The sequence below is a fragment of the Scophthalmus maximus genome, chromosome 19 (assembly GCF_022379125.1).
Source record: "Scophthalmus maximus strain ysfricsl-2021 chromosome 19, ASM2237912v1, whole genome shotgun sequence".
Lineage (NCBI taxonomy): Eukaryota > Metazoa > Chordata > Actinopteri > Pleuronectiformes > Scophthalmidae > Scophthalmus > Scophthalmus maximus.
The window spans coordinates 445,211-470,219 of record NC_061533.1 but is presented as its reverse complement, the minus strand read 5'-3'; the positions used below and the strand labels follow the sequence as shown (position 1 = coordinate 470,219).

Below are 25,009 nucleotides of genomic sequence, written 5' to 3'. Positions count from 1 at the left end.
ATCATAATACAGACAGAATTATGGTCTTAAAAAATGAGGAAAAATATATATCTGATATATTGCAATATCCTCAGGATATAAGCTGTACATAATTTCATGCAAATTGCTACTTTTATATACAGTTAATTGTTCTGTGCTGTTATTGTTTGTTATGCAAAGAATGCTATTTCCAATCATGCTCACCAAATTGGCTAGAGGCAGCCCTGAGTAGGCTTGTGGGCCACACAGCCAACACAGCTGCTGGCTTGCTTATTGAGGTCATTCGGGAAACACAGTGAGGGCAGTCGGGTGTTGTGGTGAACACAAAAACACACATCGGTAGAAATTTTGACTAATTCTGTTGCCTTCATTGCAGTACGGCCCGTGGTGATAAATTCTATTGGGGAAGCACTGGCTCCGGGTACTCAATTGCTAGCCACGCCCACTTTTGATATCGTTATTTTTCACATACTTATTAATAGACAGTACCTAAAAATACCACCCAGCAGCAAACATAATGCCACAGTAGTCAATACAATTCAAAGATAAAAGACTAAAACCAGTGTGCGTGACAAAAAAACACCACTATAAACACATAGAAAACAATACAGAAAATAAAATAAGTATGACATGTTTTGGGGAGCTGAAACATATCATGTGCATGAGCATATACAGAAGTTAATAAAATAGGCCCGCTACGTTCTATCATGTCACAATCTCATCTTGTCACCTCACCTGGAAATTGGCCCGCTGATCTTTCAGATGCACAAATGTTTTGATCACAGCTTTATTGAAATCAGGGATGTCATGCCGTTTTCAATCAACAGCATTGTTAATACATTTAATCTGCCCTGTGATATGGTATTTCCTCGTATTTCTACAGTCTTAGACACAGTAGACGCTGTGTTGCTGCTGGTCGCTATTTCTGCAGGAAGTGTTAACATGCACGCGCGGACTAACTCAAGAAAACCGTACAGAGCTGCAGAGTAGAGTTGTGGGGCAGGACTCATTCCTGCCCCACGGCTGAGACTAAGTCACTGACATGAAATGAATGAAATCTCAAATTTCAAATTTCAAAAATCTGAAAATGTTGATTAATTTACAGAATAGTTAGCGATATAATCAATGTATGATGTATTAATGTTGGAAAATAGTTTATAAGGAGGAACTATGTTTTGGGGTGGAATGATTTTTTTTTGGTGGGGCAGCCGTGCCTGCTTCACTGTTACATTCTCTTAAAATAGTAAAATCAGATTTGATGTCATTTTTGGGGGTATCCTTGTTTATTAACTGTTCTTATGAAATACCTATTTGCTGCAGGGAGTTCTCCAGTAATCTTTGATGATAATAATGGTGTGGATTGATGCAGCAGGACCCGAATGCAGGTTTTGCAAATAGGGTTGTTCAATAAAAAGTAACCAAAAAACAAACTTACAGTCTTGAAAAAAGCAAAAATCCAAAGTCAGACATAAAATGCAACTTGGGGAAACACTAGGAGAACCAGGAACAAAATGAACAGAACATCAAGGGAGCGGGAGCGGAAACACAAGGCTGAACAGACATAACAGACCAGAATAACAACAGACTAACTGACACTGAGGACTGGGAGCACAGAGCGTAAATACACAAGGGATGATTGATCATAGGTGAGACACATTCGGAACAGGTGTGGACAATCACAGTTGCAGGAGACACAAGAAAAGTAAAGACACCAAGAGAGAGGAGAAAAGGAAGTGCAGAGACACAAGGAAACGGACATCAGAATAAGACATGAAGATACAAACACGGGAGAACAAAGGTAACTCAAAGCATAAATAGAATGTGCACAAACAAAAACCAAACAGTTTAAGTGTTCTTCAATCTTAATGAAGAGTTTATGATCCTGATTAATCATGACAGATGACAAAAGTCATTCTTCTTACAGAGTCTGGGGATCTGGATTATCTCAGGAGGGGAATCAACCAACACAGTCTTTCTTTACACTGAGCGACAAACTGTATTTCACCCACAAGCTACCCATTTCAAATTGAAGTCATATTTTGTTCTAATACTAACACTATACACTGCATGGACTTTATGTTTTTATACAGAACACTCTACATAGACTGTAATGTATAATGGACACATTAGATTTGCATTTCATATTTTTCTCATGTAACATACAAATGTTTGTTTTTCCAGATGACATTATTGAGAGACAGATAGAAGAGGGCATGATATCCCCTGATCTGAGAGAGAAGATCAGTTTTGTCCTGCTGAGAAAACATCGACACCAGACCAAGAAGCCAATCCACCGCTCGCTAGCCGACATCGGCAAGTCCAGCTCCTCAACCAGTGAGTGTGCTTCCTCTATCCAAACCTACATGAGCCAGTGTTCCCCTGAGTTTGATAGTTTACTGACTCTACAGCAAGTATTAATGATAATTATCAGTTATCAGATATACTTCATTTTATTTTCTTTACGCGTGTCCATGTGTCAAATTTGAAGAGGTTGTGAGGGTGAATGGCAGACAGTCTGTCATATCTTATTTCCATGCTTAATTAGACTACATACACTGTTGGAAAGCATGAAATATGACGTCATAAATGAAACAGTGTGGGTCCCTTAGATATAGCAATTGCATTTCTTTATCAATGATTGGTCCATTTGATGACTATGCAAATGTTTTACTTGGTAAATGAATGGACAGCCTCATGAAGTCAACAAGGCTTATATCCTCCACAAGGAGTGTATTAATGTTTAATGAGTTAATTACAGCTATGGCATTTCCTCTTCTCATCTCATCTCCGGTCACAGCAGATGGCGGCCACAACAGAGTCTGGTTCTGCTAGAGTTTTCTTCCTGTTAAAAGGGATTTTTTTCCTCCTCCACAGTCGCCAAGTGCTTGCTCATTGTCGGAACTGTTCGGTTTCGCTGGAATATTGAGAGGTCTTGACCTAACTATGTAAAGTGCCTTGAGATAATACATGTTATGACTTGGCGCTGTACAAATAAAATTAAATTGAATCGAATTTCATGGACACAGTAAATCATGAAGCGTCACCTCTAACTCTGTGTCTTTTTCTGTTTCCCTTTCCTTAGCAGGTCGTAATGTTGGGTCCCGAGGTGGACCAGGGCCAGGTCCAGGACCAATAGCTAACTTTAACAGATCCACCGAAGACCTCAGAATGAAACAGCAGTCTGCCAACTATGGCCGTCTGCGTGAGTAACTGCATGTTGGTTTTTTTATTAATTGACATCTGCTGGTAAGTGACAGCCAAAGTCATCAAAGCTGAAATTGTGTCACTGCCATTAGAAAAAAAAATTAAATGAAAACATTCAGGTTCATGGTTTAGCAATGAATTAGATTTTACAGGTGTACCTTAATAAAATGACTGCTGGGTGTATGCTATAGATGACATGAGCTTAAAGCTTAAATGATCGGAAGAATGCAGCATGTAATGAAGGTGTTATGAATATTTATGTATCTGTTTTGCCTTCCAGGTCACGCTCAGAGTAGGAGCATGAACGATATTGCAGATACTCCAAGCACAGACCAGGTGATTCATTCATGTGAAAATACTGCTCAACATGGTTTCAACCGTCCTTTCATCAACATATTTTAAATACATAAATGATATATATACAAATCTATAAAATATTGGCTTTGGTATTATACACAATAGTATTTGTAATGGCCAAGTTCATGTTCACTTATTTTCATTTGTATGGAAGCTATCTCTGGATTGTGTATTCATTTTACCCTTAGTTGCTTTCCATTATTGGAGAGCTAACCTATCTAGTGTTGAGGTAAGACATTGTATTGTTCTGAACTGATGTTCCACTGAGTGTTGAGAGCTAGCTCTGTGCTAAGTGGCATCAATCTTTCATTGCAGTTGCCAGTGAAGATGATAGCTTGTGATGAAGGAAGCGTGCAAACACATAAATCACTCGTTATTGTGGCCAATGGTATGCTGTGGCTTAAACCCGGTGACACATGCTTGAACAGTTGCAAGGGCGTGTTGTTGTTGCTCAGATTAACTGGGCTTTTCAACGGACATGTCAGGATTAAGTGTCACTCACTGCAATGACGAATGTATAAGAATAAATGAATGGCGATTTGTTGTTGTTTGTGTGTAATGTGAGCTATAAACTACTATCAGGACGAGTACTGTCTTTCCACTTCCAAGTACCCTAGTTATGAGTGGTTGTTTGGATGTTCAAATTGTATTTACAAGCCTACAGTAGGTCACATGGGACAGCAGACAAGTGACAGTGACAGTAACTCTGTGTGTGTGTGTGCGTGTGTGTGTGTGTGTGTGTCTGTGTGTGTGTGTGTGTGTGTGTGTGTGTGTGTGTGTATGTGTGTGTGTGTGTGTCTGTGTGTGAGCGCGCGCGCTTGTGTGTGTGTGTGTGTGTCAAATGTTCTGTGTCAATATTGAGCTGGCACCAGGAAAAACATGGTCGGGTCCGCGTGCTCGGCTCTCACATGTAGCCTTAGATTCGGGCTGTGGGTTATTGGCAAGGCTCTCCATTATTGAGTGTTATTGTGCTGCTGTCCAATATACTGCCACACCTTTACATGCAATCAGACAGGTCAGGCTACCTTGCCATCCCTCTTTTTTTGTGTGACAGCTGTGACCGATTGAGGGGCAAAAAATGTTTTGCTTCAGGAGGTTTCATGATCATTCAATTCAATTCAATTTTATTTGTATAGCGCCATATCACAACATCCATTGTCTCAAGGCACTTTACATAGTGAGGTCAATATTACAATATTACAGGGAAAACCCAACAGATCCCACAATGAGCAAAGCACTTGGTGACGGTGGAGAGAAAAAACTCCCTTTTAACAGAAGAAATCTCTGACAGAACCGGACTCAGTTGTGGGCGGTCACCTGTCTCGACCGGTTGGGGTGAGGAGAGAAATGGGGAAGATAGGAGAGGTGGGCAGAAAGAGGGTGAGAGGAGAGACAGCAGCAGAGAAGAGAGAGAGAGGACAGTCCAACCGCCCCTTTAGTCTCTACCAGACTGACACTTATAATTAAAAAATACAATGAAGGTGTTGTTATTATAAGTGATAATAATAATAATAATAATAATAATAATAATAATAATAATAATAATAATAATAATAATAATAATAATAATAATAATAATAATAATAATGACAGGTTTGGGTCCTGCAGCTCTGGGTTCAGAGATACACTAGTAGAGATAGAAAACACAAACAGGGTTAGTGACATGTAATGTAAACATACGGGGGGGGGGGGGTGTATAACAGTTGCTTTAATCTCCAACAGACTGATACTTATAATTAGGGAAAACTGACACATAAATGCAATGATGTTATTATTATTATTATTATTATTATTATTATTAATAATAATAATAATAATAATAATAATAATGATGGGTTTGGATCCTGCAGCTCTGGTGTCAGAGATCTACTAGGAGAGAGAGAAAACAGAGTTAGTGACATGTAATGTAAATACATGGGGAGAGAGGGAGAGAGATAGAGAGAAAAAGAGGGAGAAGGAGAGAGAGAGGGAGAAGAAGGAGAGAGTTGGAGAGGGAGATATAAGTTCCCGCAGCAGTCTAGGCCTATAACAGCATAATAAAGAAATGGTTTATTAAACACCTGAGCAGTTCTAACTATAAGCTTTATCAAAGAAGAAGGTTTTAAGTTTAACTTTAAATGTAGAGAGGGTGTCTGCCTCCCTGACACAAACTGGGAGCTGGTTCCAGAGGAAAGGAGCCTGGTGGCTGAAGGCTCTGCCTCCCATTCTACTTTTACAGACTCTGGGAACCACAAGTAGTCCTGTGTTTACAGAGCAAGTGATCTATTGGGATGATATGAAACTATGAGCTCTGTAAGATATGATGGAGATTGATTATTAAGGGCTTTGTGGGTTAGGAGCAGGATTTTGAATTATATTCTGAATTTTACAGGAAGCCAATGCAGATATTCTAACACTGGAGAAATATGATCTCTTTTTCTAGTTCCTGTCAGAACTCGTGCTGCGGCATTTTGGATTAACTGGAGGCTTTTCACAGACTTATTGGGGCATCCTACCAGTAATGAATTACAGTAGTCTAGTCTAGAAGTGACAAATGCATGGACTAGTTTTTCAGCATCCTTTTGAGATAGGATGTTTCTAATGTTCTTGATATTGCGCACGTGAAAGAAGGTTGTCCTAGAGATTTGTTTTATGTGTGAATCAAAGGACATGTCATAGTCTAAGGTAACTCTGAGGTTTCTCATAGTAGAGCTGGACGCCAAGGTTATACCATCCAAGGTAACTATATGATCAGATAATGTTTCTCTGATGTGTTTAGGGCCGAGTAAAATGACCTAATTTTTTCTGAATTTAGAATTAAAAAATTATAAGTCATCCAGGCCTTTATGTCTTTAAGACAGTCCTGAAGTTTTTCTACCTGATTAGTTTCATCTGGCTTTATAGTGTTTTCTTATTATAAGAAAGCATATATAAAGTGAAAAGTATCGGTCCTGGTACAGAACCTTGTGGTACTCCATGTCTCACTTTTGTATGAATGGAAGATTTGTTGTTGACGTTAACAAACTGAAATATATCAGATAAGTAGGACTTAAACCATTCTAGTGCTGTTCCTTTAATCCCAATGTGTTCTAGTCTCTGTAACAGAATTTTGTGATCTATGGTATCAAATGCAGCTCTAAGATCTAATAGGACGAGAATAGAAACATGTCCACTGTCTGAGGCCATGAAAAGGTCCTTAGTAACCTTCAGTAGTGCTGTTTCTGTACTATGATGTTCTGCTTGAAGACTGAAAGTCTTCAAGCAGAACTCATTTTGGGTTGTTATCTTGCAAACATCTCCTGATGTTCAATGCACTTCCAGACTTATCTGCCAGGTTTAGAGAGACTGTTGGTAACAAATAATAAATAATAAGAAGAATGAAGCTTAAAACAATCCCAATGGGGAGATCTGGTCATTGCAGGAGCAAATACTCAAATAATAAACACATGATATAGCTTGTTTAGTTTTCGCCTCCTGTCCATTTCATTCCATAGCTGCACCTTGGGGTTTTAAGTCTGGAGACTCTGCTGCTTTTGATCCTCTGTCTGGCTCTTCTCTTCTAATATATTTGGTCATTATTTTACATGGATACCTTCCTTTGTTACTTGTCTTTTTCCTTGCCATTCTGAGATCAATAGAGTTCTACATACATAATATTGTACTAGTAATGTATCAGAGTTAGGACAATCGGTTTTCATTAACTTTTGAGGCTTCTTTTACTTTAATTGCTGCAGCAAAGCTGTAAGTTAACAACTGTCTTCATCCCAAAAAATCCTGTTTTCTATGACATTTGTTTATTAGTTATCTAAGATGAGATAAGATAAGTAAGATATACCTTTATTAATCCCCCTTAGGGGAGTTTCAAAAATGGACACAGCAGCACATAAGTGTAATCTAATCTATATTAATTAATGAAATAATTTAATCTCAGTTATATGCAATGTGGCTGTAATCAAAATTAAATGGTTGTGCAGTTGGGAGTCCTTAGACTGTGGGTGCTGTGGTTTTGCAGTCTGATGGCTGATAGCACGAGGGGCATCCCAAGGCCTTTGAGGCTGGATGAGTCTGTGGCTGAATGTGTTCGTGAGTTGCCTCAGTTTAGCACAGAGGGCATGAGAGGGATTTTCCATTATCGCTTTCTGCTTTCCTCTCATTTTCTTCTCTGTCACTGCTTCCACTCTGTCCAGTTCTATCCCCACCACAGAGCTAGCCTTCCTACTCAGCTTTTTCAATTTGTTGGTGCCACAGCTCCCTATGCCGCCCTCCAGCACGCCACAGCAAAGAAGATGACCAAGTTGAAGCAGAAGTAGAGGGTGGAAAGAAGTGGTGACAGGACAGTTCCCTGGGGCGGGCCACCACCACATCTGACAAGCAGCATTGCAGCATGACATTCTGCAGCCTGTCAGTGAGGTAGTCTGTAATCCATGTCACAAGGTCCTTGTCCACCTGCATCACAAAGCACTTCTCAGCCAGTGGAGGTGGCTGATAGGTGTCGAACGCACTGGAGAAGTCGAAGAACATTATCCTCATGGTGCTTTGTGGCATCTCTAGATGTCTGTATGCTCTGTGAAGCAGGTAGATGATGGCATCGTCGACACTAATGTCAGCCTGGTATGCAAACTGTAGTGGATCCAGGTGGTCACGTACCAGGAGCCGGAGGTGTTGTAGGACCAGCCTCTTGAAGGTTTTCATGACGTGTGATGTTAAAGCCACAAGTCTGTAGTCTCTGAGAGCATTGGGATGTCCCTTCTTAGGCACAGGGAAGACGCAGGACGCTTCCACATCTTTTTTTTCAGCCTCAGCTAGAGGCAGAACAGACCTCACGCAGCTGCTCCACATAAACTTTGAGCACCTTTTGGATTGATGTTGTCAGGACCTCTGGTCTTGTTGGTCCTGGTCCTGGTGAGCTGCTGTCTCACCTGGGTGGTGCTTATTACCGGGGTAGCTGGGGGTATGGTGTAGGACAGGCTGCTCCCACGACTGGAGATCAGTCCTTCATCGGTAATAACATGGGATGGGGGCTGGTGATGGGCCTCTGGGTCGTTGGAGGGGGCGAGGTTGTTGTTGTCCAGAGCTGTGGAGTCATGTTCTCTGCTGGATGGAGATGGGAGGTCATTGCCACGGAGAAGGGGGTAGGAAGTGGATGGAGGGTTGTCCTGTGGTGGAGAATCAAACCTGAAATTGAATAATTTAGAGTCCTGTTCGCCAGACTCAGCTAAAATGAAATAATTGATGGAGTGGATGCTGATTCAGGGACGGAAATCATTGATGTCTTAAGCAGAATTATTTATTATAAGAGTTCAATATTGAGTAGACTTCCAGTTCGCTACACAGATCAACAGGTTCACAGTGTTCAGCGTCCCAAGATAGTCTGCCCATCCCTGGTATCTGTAGTGTATTAAGTTTTGAGTAATGTTGTCATCTCCCTGGGACTATAACACCTCGAGTGAGACATCATATGTTCAACGATCGTTTTGGCTTGCCATAGATGAGATGACCTTCCTATGTGCCTGAGAAGACTCGTCTTAACAGTTTCTCAGGGAGGATAGACAAAAATTCCTCAACAAAACCTGTCTGATTAGTTGCTTATCAATTTTCTGCTATAGCATAAACATAAGGTATGACTCAAAAGTAACAAATATCAGAGAAAAAATATGAATATACATAAAGTTATGAAATATCATATGGGACTGGCACAAACTCTACTACTATACAGTGTTTTTTCATTCTTTTCTCTCTTTCTCCCTCACCTTTTTGTAGCTAAAAAACAAATTCATGAAGAAGATCCCTAGAGATGCAGAGGCATCCAACGTCTTGGTGGGTGAAGTGGATTTCCTCAACAAACCTTTTGTAGCCTTTGTCCGCCTGGCCCAAGCCACAACACTAGGAGGTTTGACTGAGGTCCCTGTACCAACCAGGTGAATTAATCTGCAATATCTGTCTCCTCTTCACCCTCACTTAAAGTCCTTTTCACAATCACCTGCCAATCCTGCACATACCTCACATTTGTCTTGTCACTGTACAGATTCCTGTTTATTCTGTTGGGGCCCCAAGGAAAGGCCAAGTCGTATAATGAGATTGGCCGAGCCATAGCAACCCTAATGGTGGATGATGTAAGTAGCTCACATGCTTAAAAAATGTTGACATGACTTGCCGTCTCTGTTAGGCAGCATACTGACAATATCTTGGTACACATATGGAAAGAGAAAGTATCATTACCCTGAAAGTCTGTGAGCTGCAGTTGAAGCTTAAATGTATGTGTCATGTGTGGTATGTGCTTTAGTCTGCTCAACCACTGGGAGACTCACTATAGTTTATATATCTGGAAGTGATGCTGATGTTAAGCACCAGTTAGGAGCAGGGATTCTGTTGAGGTAATGAGTCACCCATGGTTCGCTATTGTTTGCTCATGGACTAGTTGTTCTTGTGGCTGAATGCTGTATTAGCTGTTATTAATTTCTATATCACTAAACACTAAACAAAAGTTTTTTTTTAATAGCAAATAAGTTGGTAAAGAAATATTAGACTGTTACTTTAAACTAAACTTGGACAACAATACTCAAAACACCAGCAGCACTGACATAAGGTTGTGGTTGAAAACATATTGACCTCCATTATGGCATCTCAAAAGAATCTTTAATATTCCCTCCTTATACTCCAGCATCACACCTGCCTCGGGTAGGTCAGATTCAAGCACAGAACAAGGTCACACTGAAGCACAGTTCAAGATGAGTTTGTATTCTATCGTTTGGTCTTTTTAAAGTCAATAATGCAGGTAACGCATATGGATGATTTTTCCCATTTCATTTTACAGTGGCAGTGTTTTTTTTGCACAGTCGCAAGACTCTGTGGATGACTATGTCAGCTGGTTGGTTGGTTGGTCGGTTGGTTTGAAATTTGACAGAGATGTTGGTGGGGCTGACATGAGCATTTAGACCAGGTGCATCCTGGCAGAGCTGGTGGTGTGGATAGAGTCTCTTTCCTTTTTGTTATTAGTGTGTTTTCTCATCTGTTCAATGACAAAATGCTTGCTGGGTCTCTAATCTTGTGCTTATCACAATCTTCTGTCACTTTCTCTGCCTCCTTATCTGCTGTTAAAAGCTATTTCTTTGAATCTTCCTTCTCCAACCCCAAGAACCTTTTTTCCATTTTTCTCACCCTCCTCGAACCTCCAGCTTCCCTACCTCCCTCTTCACTTCTTCCGAGCGACTCTGTAAACTACTTTTGCAAAAAACTAGATGACATTCGCTGGCCATTTCCTGACCTTCTACTGACACTACCTGTCCTATACCCTCCTCCTCATCTCCTTCTCCATTCGCTTTTTTACCACTCCCTCCCAGTAAGGCGCTATCCTTGGTCACTGCCCCACCACCTGCCCAATTGACCCTATCCTCTCTCACCTTCTTCAGTCTATTGCTCCTGACCTCCTTCCTTTCCTCACCAAACTCATCAATACCTTTCTGACAACTGGTTACTTTCCCAACACTCTTAAAGCAGCAAGAGTGAATCCTCTTTCAATGAAACCTACACTCAACCCATCTAACAGAAAAACTTTTCTAACATTTCTTTCCAAAACACTTGAACGTGCTGTCTTAATTCAACTTTCTGCATATCTCCACCAGAACAACCTTCTTGACCCCCACCAGTCTGAATTCAAGGCAGGGCACTCAACAGAGACTGCCTCCTAGCTGTCACAGAGGAACTCCACACAGCTCGAGCAGCTTCCCTCCCCTCTTTTGTCATCCTTCTCAACCTCTCAGCAGCTTTTGAAACAGTGAACCACCAGATCCTCCTTTCCACCCTCCAACAACTGGGGGTCTCAAGCTCAGCACTCTCCCGGTCTGCATCCTACCTCAAGGACCACACTGACCACAAAAATTACTGTGAAGACCCGTGTTTTGTAAACGCGGGTCGACTCGCATTTAATCGGCTTTTGGCGACTTTCACACTGCGAGCAGACCAGGGTCTGATGATTGCCGGCAGGAAAACAGTGTAGTGACAGGTGGCGGTCATAGGTGGCGGTGGCGGTGCCGTGCGCGCCATAAAAGAAAGAAGAAGAACAGTGTAGTAAACAACATAAAGCCTGGTAGCCAGTGAGCCGGTGGTCGACGTTACCTTATATCTTGTATTGTCACTGTCACTCTTTCAAAGTTTACAAACTCAGCGCAGTGTTGGGAGCCAAGCCTTGCCCTTTAAGCAGGTGGCTTTATGGGTTTTGAAGTATGTGTGTATGAGAGAAGAAGAAAGTTGGCGCTGCCCGCTGTGGTAGCATATGTAGCTGCAGCCACAGTGAGAATGGGCTCCGCACATCCATCCATGTTACCGACAGTTTATGGCCACTGTGAGAAGTGAGAGACTGCCTGACGAGGCCGTGTACTGTATGTCTGCTGAAGGGTTGAAATAAAGTGTTAGTGGTTAGTTGTTACCACCAACGAGCCAAAGCTAGGCTAAGCGAGGTAGCTACATGCAAGAGGTCTCTTTACTAAAGTTCGGAGCCTTATGCTGGTGAGGTAACAGCCGTTACTGACGAGGGGCGACAAGATTTCGTTGCCTCTGTCATCACGCAAAGTAGCGCGTTCGGCCGGGTGTGATATTCACATCAATGCCGATCGGAGGTGAAGCCGATTACCCGGGTCTATTGCAGAGTCATTTGACCCGTGGCTGAATGCCGAATAAATGTTTTCACATTGCAGAAAATGCCAGGTGTTAGCGGGTTTGAAAGTGGCTTTACAGGGTTACTTCGAGAGGGTCTGTGTCCAAACCCTGAAACCTCACTACTGGTGTCCCTCAGGGCTCTGTACTGGGCCCCATTCTTTTCTCTTTGTATACCAGGTCATTAGGCTCTGTCATTCACTCCCATGGCTAATCCTACCATAGCTATGCAGATGATACCCAACTCATGTGGTCCTATCCGCAATCTGAAACCCAGGTGGCAGCATGCATCTCTGCCTGTCTGGCTGACATTTCTCAGTGGATGTCCACGCATCACCTGAAGCTCAATCTGGACAGGGAAGGCATCTCCCACCAACGACCTCTCCATCACCATTTACAACTCTGTGGTGACCCATGCTCAAATTACAAGGAACCTGGGTGTGACACTGGATGACCACTTGTCCTGGATGACCAACATTGCAGTGACGATTCGCTTCCGCAGATTCATTCTCCACAACATCAGGATTCATCCGTTCCTCACCGAGAAGGCGATGCAGGTATTGGTGCAGGCTCTTGTCATCTCACGCTTGGACTACTGCAACTCCCTCCTAGCTGGTCTGCCGACATGTGCCATTCAACCTCTGCAGCTCATCCAGAATGCAGCGGCCCAGTTGGCTTCAACCTACCAACGTTCTCCCACGCTACACTGCTCCTCCGCACCTTGCACTGGCACCGGGTGTTGGCTCGAATCCGATTCAAGGCACTGGTGGTCGCCTACCATGCTGTGAATGACCCAGGGCCTTCCTACATCCAGAAAATGGCTTAAAACTTACACCCCAGCCACTCTCGTCTGCAACTGCGAAACAACTTGCAACAGCAACTGCTAAATCCTGTTTGTTTTCTCTTCCTGGTTTCTCAATGGTGGTACGAGCTCCCATTGACATCAGGGCAGCAGAATCTCTGCAAAGCTTCAGTCGCAGACTGAAATCTCACATGTTCAGACTGCACCTTACTCCCTGAATTTATTCCCAAAAAAATGTTTTTAAATAAATGATCACTTGAAGCTTTTTCGGCCTATTTGATAAATGTTTATGCCCCCTATCAATTCTAGCACTTTTGGGTAATATCTTCATGGTTGAATGCACTTATTGTAAGTCTCTTTGGACAAAAATGTCTGCTAAATTAATGTACTGTAATGTACTATATTACTTAAAGGGGCAGTAAGCACTTTTGGAGAAAGCTTGTTTCTGTCTTTGTTGTTGTGCTCTGGCTGGGCTGCAAAGCCGCAACTTCCGGTATGGGAGGCCGATGCACCACTCACTACTAAGCCAAAACCGCAGAGTTGCAGCGCTACCCGCTAGCACGTCTCTTAAGGTGTAGACGAGTGATGTTTACAAAAGTGTTTCGGTGCACACACAAAAGCGACAGCTAATTGGGGACCTTGAGTTAATATCCGCAGATTTTTACAAAACGTGTATTGCTTTAGGATTGCTTACTGCCCCTTCAACATACAGATGACAGATTGTCTGTAAAATCCATTTGCAGTTATTATTTATCCAGAATTTCCTAGCTTGGTATCAATAAAGTACTTATCTATCTGCCTATCTATCTATCCATCTATCCATCCATCTATCTCTCTATCTATCTAGTGGGATTTGACTTAATCTAGGATCTTGGCATCTTAGACCAAACGGCTCTAATACATTTTGTTCTATCGTCCAAAATCAAGTTAGGCAGTTTGTGTGGGAGGCAGAAAATTAATAAAGGTACCACATTCCACTCAGCGGGTAAATATAGCTGTCTTCCCAAGGCTGCAGACATCTTTTAATTTTTAAAAAGCTTTAGTCTATTTAGTTCCTGCTGTTTTTTTAGTTTACTGTCTAAGAAAAATCGATTCCATCCCAGATATTATTGCAGTAAATAATAATGACATCTTCATGATAAAACCCCCCCATCCCCCCCCGCAGCTCTTCAGTGATGTAGCCTACAAGGCCAGAGATCGGGAGGACCTCATCGCAGGCATAGATGAGTTTCTGGATGAAGTCATTGTGCTTCCACCTGGAGAATGGGATCCCAAAATCCGCATTGAGCCGCCAAAGAAAGTCCCCTCAGCTGACAAAAGGTTGGAGTTTTGCCATCCAACTCAATAATACAATACATCTCTAAGCTTTTCTGCCTATGCACAATGAGCAATATTACTACAATAATTGTATGAGGTTAAACCTTGACCAAAATCTACTTCTTTTGTCAAAGAATTACACAGCAAAGTAAATTGTTTCCTTGATAAAACCCAAGACCTCCATGTCAGCAAGCATCAATCAAAGCTTGCAAGCCTCTGAAACAATGCTTACAACATTTCGAAGCCCTCAGTAAACACATATAACATGGTTTGGTTTTCTCTGTGCTGTATGTATATCTTCTTCAGGAAGTCAGTGTTCTCTTTGAATGAACTGGGACAGATGAACGGTACAGCTGGGGGAGGAGGAGGCCAGGCTGAGGATGAGGAGATGCCAGTGCAACATGAACTTGGAGAGGAGCTTGCATTCACTGGACGGTAGGTAAACCAGGTCACATGGCAAACACAAATACACAAAAGCGTCAAGTGTCATGCTGAGAAGTGGAATGTGTGTAGAATCGTAACCAATGTCTATGTACATTTATAATAGCTTCTGTGGTGGGCTGTACCTGGACATGAAGCGGAAATTGCCGTGGCTGCCTAGTGATTTCTACGAGGGTTTCCACATTCAGTCCATCTCTGCTGTGCTCTTCATCTACTTGGGCTGCATCACCAATGCCATCACCTTTGGTGGCCTGCTGGGAGACGCCACAGACAATTACCAGGTTTTAAAAAAGTTTTAATTAGACTCATTCATTAATTTATTTGAGTCAATCTATATAGCCTGGTTTATTAACAAGACACTTTTAGAGAGGCTTCTATCATACTGTCAGGCTTTTCTCCATTGCAGAAAATTTGATGGCATTATCAAGAATGTTGGTATAATGACATTACAGTAATTTTTAAAATTAGATTATTTTTTCCAAAAGATGCTTCAACCACAACTGGGCACTTGATTCTAGGTTTGCAGTCATCATTTATTTATTTTCTTTGTTATTTATCAAGCTGTGACTGATTTTGTTGAGGATAACAAATTTACATTATCACATAATATCACATAATATCACATAAACAGTCTTTTACATGAACCAAATATGAACACAGGCAAGTAGCAGCTGTAGATAAAAATCTACTAGTATCCGTCCAGGAAGGTCATCTATAATTACTGTTTCATGTTCATGAGGTTAGCTAAAATATATTGTCAGTCTAAAACCATACGTAGTCAGTCTTTAACCATATGTATGTTTGTCATACAAGTGACACTGTTTTCCACGATTACATTTTGTTTGTTCTGGATCAAAGAATCTACTTCAGCATTTCAATCTTCATTATGTGTGAGAAAAACTAAAGGACATCATCATTAATTTTATTTTGCGGCTCAGTCCTGATGTCATTCACTTCCTAATATGAACAGGTCTCCCTTTTTCTATTTGTGCATCACAACAATACACACACACACACACACACACACACACACATACACAAGAATCATCTTAGATTACTGCTTTGACAGGCTCTCTTTCATTCCCCTCCCTGTCAAGTTGAAATACAATATCTTGACCTTTTGTCCAATGTCAAATGCACTTACACAAAGCAACCACTCCCACCTTACACCCACCAACATGCATATACATATCTCATCACACATCTCCTCTCCTCTGAAGCTTGTTTTGCTTTATTAACTCCAAAACAGAACCATTTTGCATCAAAATCTCACAGCTATTTTCAGCTGTATTTTCATTGTACGCCAACTTGGTCTAGGATCTCCTTCCACTTTTCCCCTTAGTATTATAATCTTCTTCGAGTGATACCCACCTCCCTCTTCCAACAGGGTGTGATGGAGAGTTTTCTGGGTACAGCTCTGGCTGGTTCTGTCTTCTGTCTTTTCGGTGGTCAGCCCCTCATCATCCTAAGCTCCACTGGACCCATCCTCATCTTTGAAAAGCTCCTGTTTGAATTCAGCAAGTGAGCTTCATTCAGAACCAAACAATCCTGCTGTAGACCTACTTTATATGTTGACAATACTATGGCATACTGGTGACACCCTCTTTATTGTCAATTTGAATATTATTTGAATTATTCCATTAAGAAGAAAAACTGCTGAAACTTTTTCTCTGTTGTAAATGTATAGTAGTATTGTATGTCCCATCTTCATCATGATTGCATTTAATTCTTTTCAGAGAGAAGAGTGGCACTTCAAAATGCTACATATCACTCAAACTTTGTATGTCAGCTTTTCAAACCTTTTTTAAGGCTTGAATACAACACATTCACTGAAAGTGTTTGTAAGTGAAAAGAAAGTTATTATAATATTATTCACTGACCACTTCATCCAGATAATTGTGGGGAATGGTATGATTAAGAGTGTGCAGATTTCTTATTTAACTCACCTCTCTGTGAGACTAACAAATATGTTCACACATAAAATATGGGTATTATAAGCGCATGAATGGAGATGTTGGATGTATTCTCTACCCCAGTGCATTCACCACACCTCTAACTTCTCAATCACAAAGGAATAATGGCATAGATTACATGGAGCTGCGTCTGTGGATCGGCATACACTCCTGCCTGCAGTGTTTTATCCTGGTAGCTACTGACGCCAGTTACATCATCAAGTACATGACACGGTTCACTGAGGAGGGCTTCTCCAGCCTCATCTCCTTCATCTTCATCTCTGACGCAATCAAGAAGATGGTAGGCTGCTTCAAATACTACCCCATCAACACCGACTTCGAACCTGACTACGTCACCGCCTATAAGTGCGAGTGCCTGGCTCCAGACCCAGGTGAGTTCAGCTTTTGACTCTGGGTGATAAAGGGGGGTAATCCTACGGTGGCCCTGACGTACAAATCACAACGGCGAAAGAGAAAACACAACGCCGAAATAAAAAACACAACGCCGAAAGAGAAAACACTACGCCAAAAGAAAAAAACACTACGCCAAAAGAGAAAACATAACGCCGAAATAAAAAACAACACCGAAAGAGAAAACACTACGCCGAAATAAAAAACAACGCCGAAAGAGAAAACACTACGCCGAAAGAAAAAAACACTACGCCAAAAGAGAAAACGTAACGCCGAAAAAAAAACAACGTCGAAAGAAAAAACACAACGCCAAAATAAAAAACAACGCCGAAAGAGAAAACACTACGCTGAAAGAAAAAACACTACGCCGAAAGACTTAACACTATGCCGAAAGAGTAAACACTACGCCATCAACGTCTACCGGAAAGGGAGTGGTCTGTATCACATGGTTCTCTTGCCAATTGGACAGGTCTTTCCCGGTTAAGCTATGTTTACACCGGTGAAGCTAATGCTCTCTGTAAAACCTGGCTTTTTATCACAAATAGTCGGTAGTCCTTACACTGTGGATAAAAGCCCAGGGGCCGTAATGCAGACTCAGAGCTATATCTGTTTTACGACCGGCCTCCTCCAAAGAAGAGGCGTAAGATGCGACCCTGGTTGAAATGGCTAATGTTATTAGCAGCACTGCTAACAGGAGCAGTGGCAGCAACCACCGTTCAAGTTACTGGAGAGTGGAGACATGGATGGTGGACCTCGTAAGTTAAAGAGCCGTTATTTTTCCATTTTATTACTTACATTCAAGTTATTCAGATATACAGTTTGTATGTCACTCTCCTTCTGTGTGACTTTGGCTTTACTTTTGTGTTTGTCACAGCGTAGAGTGGACAGACCAGACCTGCTGGTGCTGCACATCCCCTTTGACCAACATCTGTGTCACTCCGGACTTAGTGGGAGGACCCTGCACAACACATGATAAGATGACCCAGTGTGATCGGATTTGCTACTCCAAGCTTCAAAACATTGCAGATGCTTTGCTTTACACTGGTATTCACAACCTGGACTCTACTTGTCAACCCCCCAAAATTCTGTTTATGGCCTTCAAAACTCATATTTTCATAGTCCGTGGGCCCTATTGTTTAGACTTAGATGCTATTGAATAGTAAATGACCGCTAATTGCACCTTTCCTGAGTGGTATCAGCTTCTGAATGCAATGTTTTGTAAGGGAATGGGTGTTGCATTGTCCAGGGACAGGTGATAATGTTCTTCAAATCTACAAAACATTCTGGCACTGCGGAGACGTCACAGCCGCCGGGCGCACGGACCGAAGTGGCGTGATCCAGTTTTATACTAAAATTTCACGACAAAGAAAGTTGAAAACATTTGTAAATAAAAACACAAAGACAATATTGAAAATCTTTTTTCAGAATTGTATTTTTTATTCATTTATTGGCCTTCATGTCGCTGAAATTATGTTTGCTCAATTATATTATAACTTGTGTTCACGCATTTATATTAATATAACAATTTTTCCTCATCAATAATTAAACTGGATTACTAAAGAGTAGATTTTAAATTTCAAAAGGGGTCATAATCTGCCATACAGGTGCCACATGTTGCGGATGTGGTGCCAAAGAGTGATCGTCCGTCAGAAACTGATATTATCTGGATCAAACTCTCATAACGGGCACATATTCACAAGTTTATGTACGTAGTAATATCAAAGATATGTCTTTGTGAAATTTTAACGTTTCTTCTAACCGAATAATCACAATTGTGGCTGCAAGTGTGTGCCGTTTATATCGTAATCAGTTATGGTTTGCTCGCAGGAAATACGATCCTATTGTTTTTAAGGTTTGTATGCATTTGTATGTGTAATATCACTACAATAATTCATAATTATTACTTTAATTAACAATAAAGACATTATTGCATTTATTCTTATGACTGAATTATTTTACCTACTCTCCTAGAGTATAATATAAATGTGCCATACAAGCCATAAAACACAGGATATTACCTGCCAAAAAGGACAGAAATTACTTTCTGGCAGACGATCACTTTTTGGCAGATGATGACTTTTTGGCACCACAACTGTGCCACTAGGAGGATCTCGGTGTCAGTCTGGAAAATTGTTTCTGGTGAAAACATGAGTAGGCTTACTTCCGAAGATACGCTCGCTGTTATCAAACATTATTTTAATGCAGGTCATACTTATGAAGTGATAGTTGATATGTTGTCCACCCATCATAACATCACGATGAGTATACGCACTTTGAAAATGTGTTTAAGAGAAATGGGACTACAGAAGGAAAAACTAATCTCAACTGACTGAGGTGAGACATGCTATCTTGACAGAGCTGCGTGGACCCGGGAAACTGTTCGGTTATCGGACTATGTGGCAAGTGCTACAGCAAAAGCACAAGCTACGTGTTAGACGTCATACAGTAATGACATTGCTGAAACAACTTAATCGGCAAGGGATGGATTTCAGAACACGCTGTAGATTTGAGAGGTGTACCTACCATTCCATGGGTCCAAACTATATATAGCATGTAGATGGATATGACAAACTGGAACCTTTTGACTTGGCCCTCTCAGGATGTATTGATGGCTTTTCAAGGAGGATAATATGGCTTGTGTGTGGGGCAACCAACAACAACCCATCAGTCATCGCCCACAATTACATTAATTGTGTCAAGAGCGTTGGTGTGATCCCAATGAGACTACGAACAGACCATGGAACAGAAAATTGCACAATGGCAGGAATACAGTGTTTTTTATTGCTTTCTCTTTCGGCGTTGTGTTTTAGTCTTTCGGCGTAGTGTTTACTCTTTCGGCATTGTGTTTTCTCTTTTGGCGTAGTGTTTACTCTTTCGGCGTAGTGTTTACTCTTTCGGCCTTGTGTTTACTCTTTCAGCCTTTGTTTTCTCTTTCGGTGTTGTGTTTACTCTTTCGGCGTTGTGTTTTTTCGTTCTGCGTTGTTTTTTTCTTTCGACGTTGTGTTTTTTCTTTCGGCATTGTGATTTACACTACAGGGCCACCGTGATCCACAAAGAGAAAGTGTGGCTACAAGTGGCTCTTTAGGGGCAAAAAAGACTGACATCACAGGCAGATTGTAGTGGAGAGTAAAATCACGCTTTAGTTTACATGACTCTTTGTTGCTGACTGCATAAGCAAAGTCTTAACAAAGACATAGGGTTTTGTTTTTTATATTTTCAACCTGATTTAATTATATTATATATTCAATTATTTCATTCTGTATCAACCTAAAAAAACATACAATTTTGTTGATGGGTCAATTATACAAAAAATATTTTATTACATTCTAATGTTTTCAATATAGAATGAAATGTCTCCTTCACAAAAGTCATTTCCTATACAGAAAAAGCAAGTCTCCTCAATTAAAGTGTAAAATATATTTTCTTGCTTTTATTTGCTAAAATTGCTAGGTTAATATAGTTTATCAGCTGGTATTAGCTTATTGCAGATATATTATATTAGTATATTGAATCATATTTTCTAAACTCTCCAGTATATCAAATATGTCAAATTTGATATCCTGTATAATTTTGTCTGTTCTTTTCTGTATATGATAAATACCAGGATGTTCATTACCACCTTTAATTATTCCTTGGTTTACATGGCTTAATGAAATAAAAATTTAAACTGAATTTTCATCAGATTTCCTCATTATACAAATTCCAAGATACTCACTAATCCGTTTACTGTTTTTGAAAATGGCAGTGATTTGCAGTAACAGACATTGATTTCTGTAACTGATTTGTCTCCCCGTTTGTTTTTGCCATGCACAAACAATTTGACTGCCATCTTTTGCAAGTAAGTATCTGTTTGTTTGTCTGCATGGAACCAGGAGTGAGCTCTGCAATGTCCAGCAGCTGGATTCTCATTATGTTTTGCATTTATTTTTCTTTCCCTTTTGTTTTCCTACTCACCCTTCTTAATTTTCCGTCTCATTACCTCCCCGTCTCTATCTGTCTCTCCCCCATTTATAAATAGTGGCTACAATGATCTTCAATGGTTTAGTTCCAATGCCAGATAACAGCTCTAGTGTCTCTGGGGTAAGTTCTTCTTTTCATTCAATTTTCATTTTTTTGACAGGTTTTTACAGTGGATGTTTCAAAGCCCAAATGAGTCACAGTCATTTGTTTACATCTACCCCAGGCATCCACTCTGTCTCATAAAGAAGTCACTTTGCTCTCTTTGCTGTCCTTTGTTTGTTTGATCTATCCCATCAACCTCTCATGCTTCTCTATGGATTATAACTTCAAATCTGTGCCAACAATTTTTACTCTCTTTGTTTACATGTCTTTGTCAAAACAATTTTCTTCATCCTCTCCTGTATCCTCACCACTGTCACCCACCATCCCAGTTGAATGTGACAGCTCTGGACTGGAGCCAGCTGGGCAAGAAGGAGTGTCTGAAATATGGAGGCTCTCTGGTGGGAAAGTCCTGCAAGTATGTCCCCGATCTGGCCCTCATGTCCTTCATCCTCTTCTTTGGCACCTACTCCATGACCGTCTCTCTCAAGAAGTTCAAGTTTAGCCGCTACTTCCCCACCAAGGTGAAAAAACTATCCATCTCTATGTATTAAATTTAAGAAACGTAGTTTCACACTCCTTTGTAGATTAGGAAAAAAATCCAATAAATGGAGAAATGAAAGATACACTATGAAAATGTCTTGTAAATTCACAAAAGGTACATTTACATTTAGTGTCTCTTACCTAAAAATATTTCAATCAGGAGAGACAAGTGAATGAAGAACTGATATTTATAACAGATTTAACTTAATTAAATGTGATGACAAAGAGGGCTGCACGGTGGTGTAGTGGTTAGCACCTTCGCCTCAGCAAGAAGGTTCTGGGTTCGAATCCCGGTTCAACCAGGGCTCTGGGGAGTTTGCATGGTCTCCCCGTGTATGCGTGGGTTCTCTCCGGGTTCTCCGGCTTCCTCCCACAGTCCAAAGACATGCAGAATGGGGTTAGGTTCATTGGAGACTATAAATTGACCGTAGGTGTGAATGTGAGAGTGAATGGTTGTCCGTCTCTGTATGTGGCCCTGTGTACCCCGCCTCTCGCCCAATGTTAGCTGGGATTGGCTCCAGCGACCCCCCGCGACCCTTAAATGGATAAAGCGGTAGACGATGAATGAATGAATGAAATGTGATGACAAAGTATTGATAGAGCCTTTGGCGCTTAGACTCCATGGGGAGATAGTGAAAAAGAGACCATCGATCCTGAGGAGCAGCAAATCCCCCCCATGGAGGCTGATGGTTGATGAAAAGCTGAGTTGATGGATTGAAGAATCCCATGAGCAGCAAATCCCCCCCATGGAGGCTGATGGTTGATGAAAAGCTGAGTTGATGGATTGAAGAATCCCATGAGTCTGCACAGACTGGATGGGGAGGTGGAGGTTACGCAGAACAGCAGCATGAGAGGACTAAGGCAGGGAGAGAAATCATATTTAAACAGGCAGCAGCAAGATGATAGGCTAACAAGGCAGCCGTGTTGCAATGCTATTGGATAGATGACACCAGCTGATTAACCGCTGATAGTGGAAATGACATGCCCGGATAATGACAGCAAGAAACAGTGCACATGTGACAGGCAGGATGAATGAGAATTAAAGGACAACTGAAGCAAGCATGAGAGTAGTCTTCCTGACTGAACTTACGATAGATCTACATTTGGCATCATGCAATGTATTATTATCCTTAATTGTGTTTTTTTCTGGGAGGTTTGCTGTGATGAGATTTCCAGATGGGATAAACCAAAGTCTTGTGACTGCAAAAACATATTATTTGCATAAGCAATTCCCAAAATTGATACAAACCCATTCCTTCCGTGGGCAAGTTTTATTTGTAAAAATGTATTTCAAGACTAAAAAAGACCACAGAGTTTCAGACTTGCTGTCAGAAGTCAGCAGTCAAAAATGTGAGATATTCAGCAGTGTTGTATTAGTTGTATTAGAAAGTCCCAATTACAATTACAACGCTGTACAGTGAAAAGAAATATGAACAAATGGTTTGGTCCATAGATTAGAGGTGTTGGTGACGAGAAATAAACAAAAAAAAAAAATTCAACAGTTGGTATGCATGTTGCACTGATAAGTATTGTAACACAGAATGTTCTCCTGGAAAGCGACCTGCATGAGAATCCTGAGTGAGCTGTCGGAGTGAGAGAATCCTCCTTAAATTGCCAATAAAACCCATAAAGAAAAGAAAAAAGAAATTTGAATTAAAAACATTGTAAAATATCAAAAATAATATCAGTAACTTTGGAAGTCATGATGATGATGATGGTGATATGTTGAAAAGAATATATGTAAATTATATGTTGCATTGATTTGAATTTAATTATTTATTTAGTTTTGTCCTAAAAACATTAGAAAAACTTTTTTTTTTAAAGTAGTGTAGTGTTACTGGTCCCAAATGCAGACTCAGATGGGAAGGTATCAAGATAGGTGGGTTTAATGTTTACACAATATTAAATGAGGATACAATACAATCTATTTAAGACCTGTGAAATGAAATGGAGTAGTGACCTAAGCTAGAAGACAATATTTCCTGGAACGAGATATGGAAAAATGCAAGACAGACTTTACGTTATACCAAAAACAAACCCATGCAATTTAAAATCCTCAATAGAATATTTTACACCCCATCACAACTACATAAAATGGGCATAAGGGATGACAGTAAATACATTAACTGTACTGCAAAGGACTGCAAGGAAAATAAAGAGCTTTGGTTTGGCATCACTAAGCAAATCGTGATCTTCAACAATATAGACATTCCACTAACACCACAATCATGTATATTGGGAGAGTAACATGAATTGAATGTATCCAGAAGGGGGAAATGTCTTCCTCTCATTGTGTATGGTCAGAAAAAAGGTTATCATGAAAAACTGGATTGTAACAAACATACCAACTCAGAGAGAATGGATCCCCGAACCAATGGAAATGGTTAAGACGTAAAAGAAAGCTTTTTGTTTGCAAAATAATGAGAAGGAATACACAGAAACATGGGCACCTGTGGAAAATTACCTAATGTCGCAATAATCTTTCATTATTATACTTCCTTACTCTCTTCTTAATTTGTATGCATGTATATATGCATACAAATGCAAATATTATATATATATATATATATATATATATATATATATATATATATATATATATATATATATATATATATTTATATATATATATTTATTTATTTATTTTTAGGTAAGCAGCAAAAATGTGGCGAAAAATACTTTTTTCGGTGGTCCCCTCTGCAACAGGGGGATTCAACTTTTCGCCACTTCCACTCCTCTAAACTCCGTAAAATGACATCGCTGATCACCATCTCCATAAGGTAACATATAAACAATCCATTAGTAACTCATACAACCCCACTTCAAAATCACTGAACTATTAATTCCCATGTTACCTATAATATAAAAAATTGAATTCAATTCAATTAAAATTGAATATGCTGTGATTAGATTGTTTGAGCTTCTGCTATAGATTTGTAAATTGGTTTGGAAGGGAAAGAAACTCAGTATTGAAAATAAAAAAAAGAAGATAGGTGGGTTTAATAAAACAGAAAATGCAGGCTTATAGTCTTAGAAGGCAGGCTGGTAAGGGGCAGATGAACTCAAACAAAAATATAAAATTTCAAAAAGGCAAAAACAATCAGGACAATTAAGGCGCAAACTAAAACATGCTGAACAGAGCAAACTGACTCAAGATTGGCAGGGATAATTGAACACAGGTGAATCGCATTAAAGCGGGGGTACGGTCCAGTTATCAAATTTGCTCAGGAAGTTTCCTAAATCCTGAAATGACCCAGAAGTATTTTATTTTTTCAAATTCTCTAAATGCATAGGAAAGATGCTTCAATGCTTT

The 25,009-nt window shown here is 40.4% G+C and overlaps 1 protein-coding gene across 3 annotated transcripts in view; it reads left to right on the top strand.

The window, feature by feature from the left end:
• slc4a5a (solute carrier family 4 member 5a) overlaps nt 1-25,009 on the top strand; it is a 62,838-nt gene that overhangs the window by 21,439 nt on the left and 16,390 nt on the right. For 2 of the 3 annotated variants that reach the window (XM_035641055.1, XM_047329309.1), the window contains exons 6-17: nt 2,161-2,313; nt 3,062-3,181; nt 3,464-3,519; nt 9,280-9,437; nt 9,545-9,632; nt 14,139-14,293; nt 14,597-14,725; nt 14,838-15,012; nt 16,119-16,252; nt 16,804-17,075; nt 21,140-21,174; nt 21,486-21,677. In XM_035641055.1, coding sequence (XP_035496948.1) covers nt 2,161-2,313; nt 3,062-3,181; nt 3,464-3,519; nt 9,280-9,437; nt 9,545-9,632; nt 14,139-14,293; nt 14,597-14,725; nt 14,838-15,012; nt 16,119-16,252; nt 16,804-17,075; nt 21,140-21,174; nt 21,486-21,677 — 1,667 coding nt within the window. The remainder of the gene's footprint in view (nt 1-2,160; nt 2,314-3,061; nt 3,182-3,463; nt 3,520-9,279; nt 9,438-9,544; nt 9,633-14,138; nt 14,294-14,596; nt 14,726-14,837; nt 15,013-16,118; nt 16,253-16,803; nt 17,076-21,139; nt 21,175-21,485; nt 21,678-25,009) is intronic. The other variant, XM_035641056.1, reaches the window with a different exon arrangement.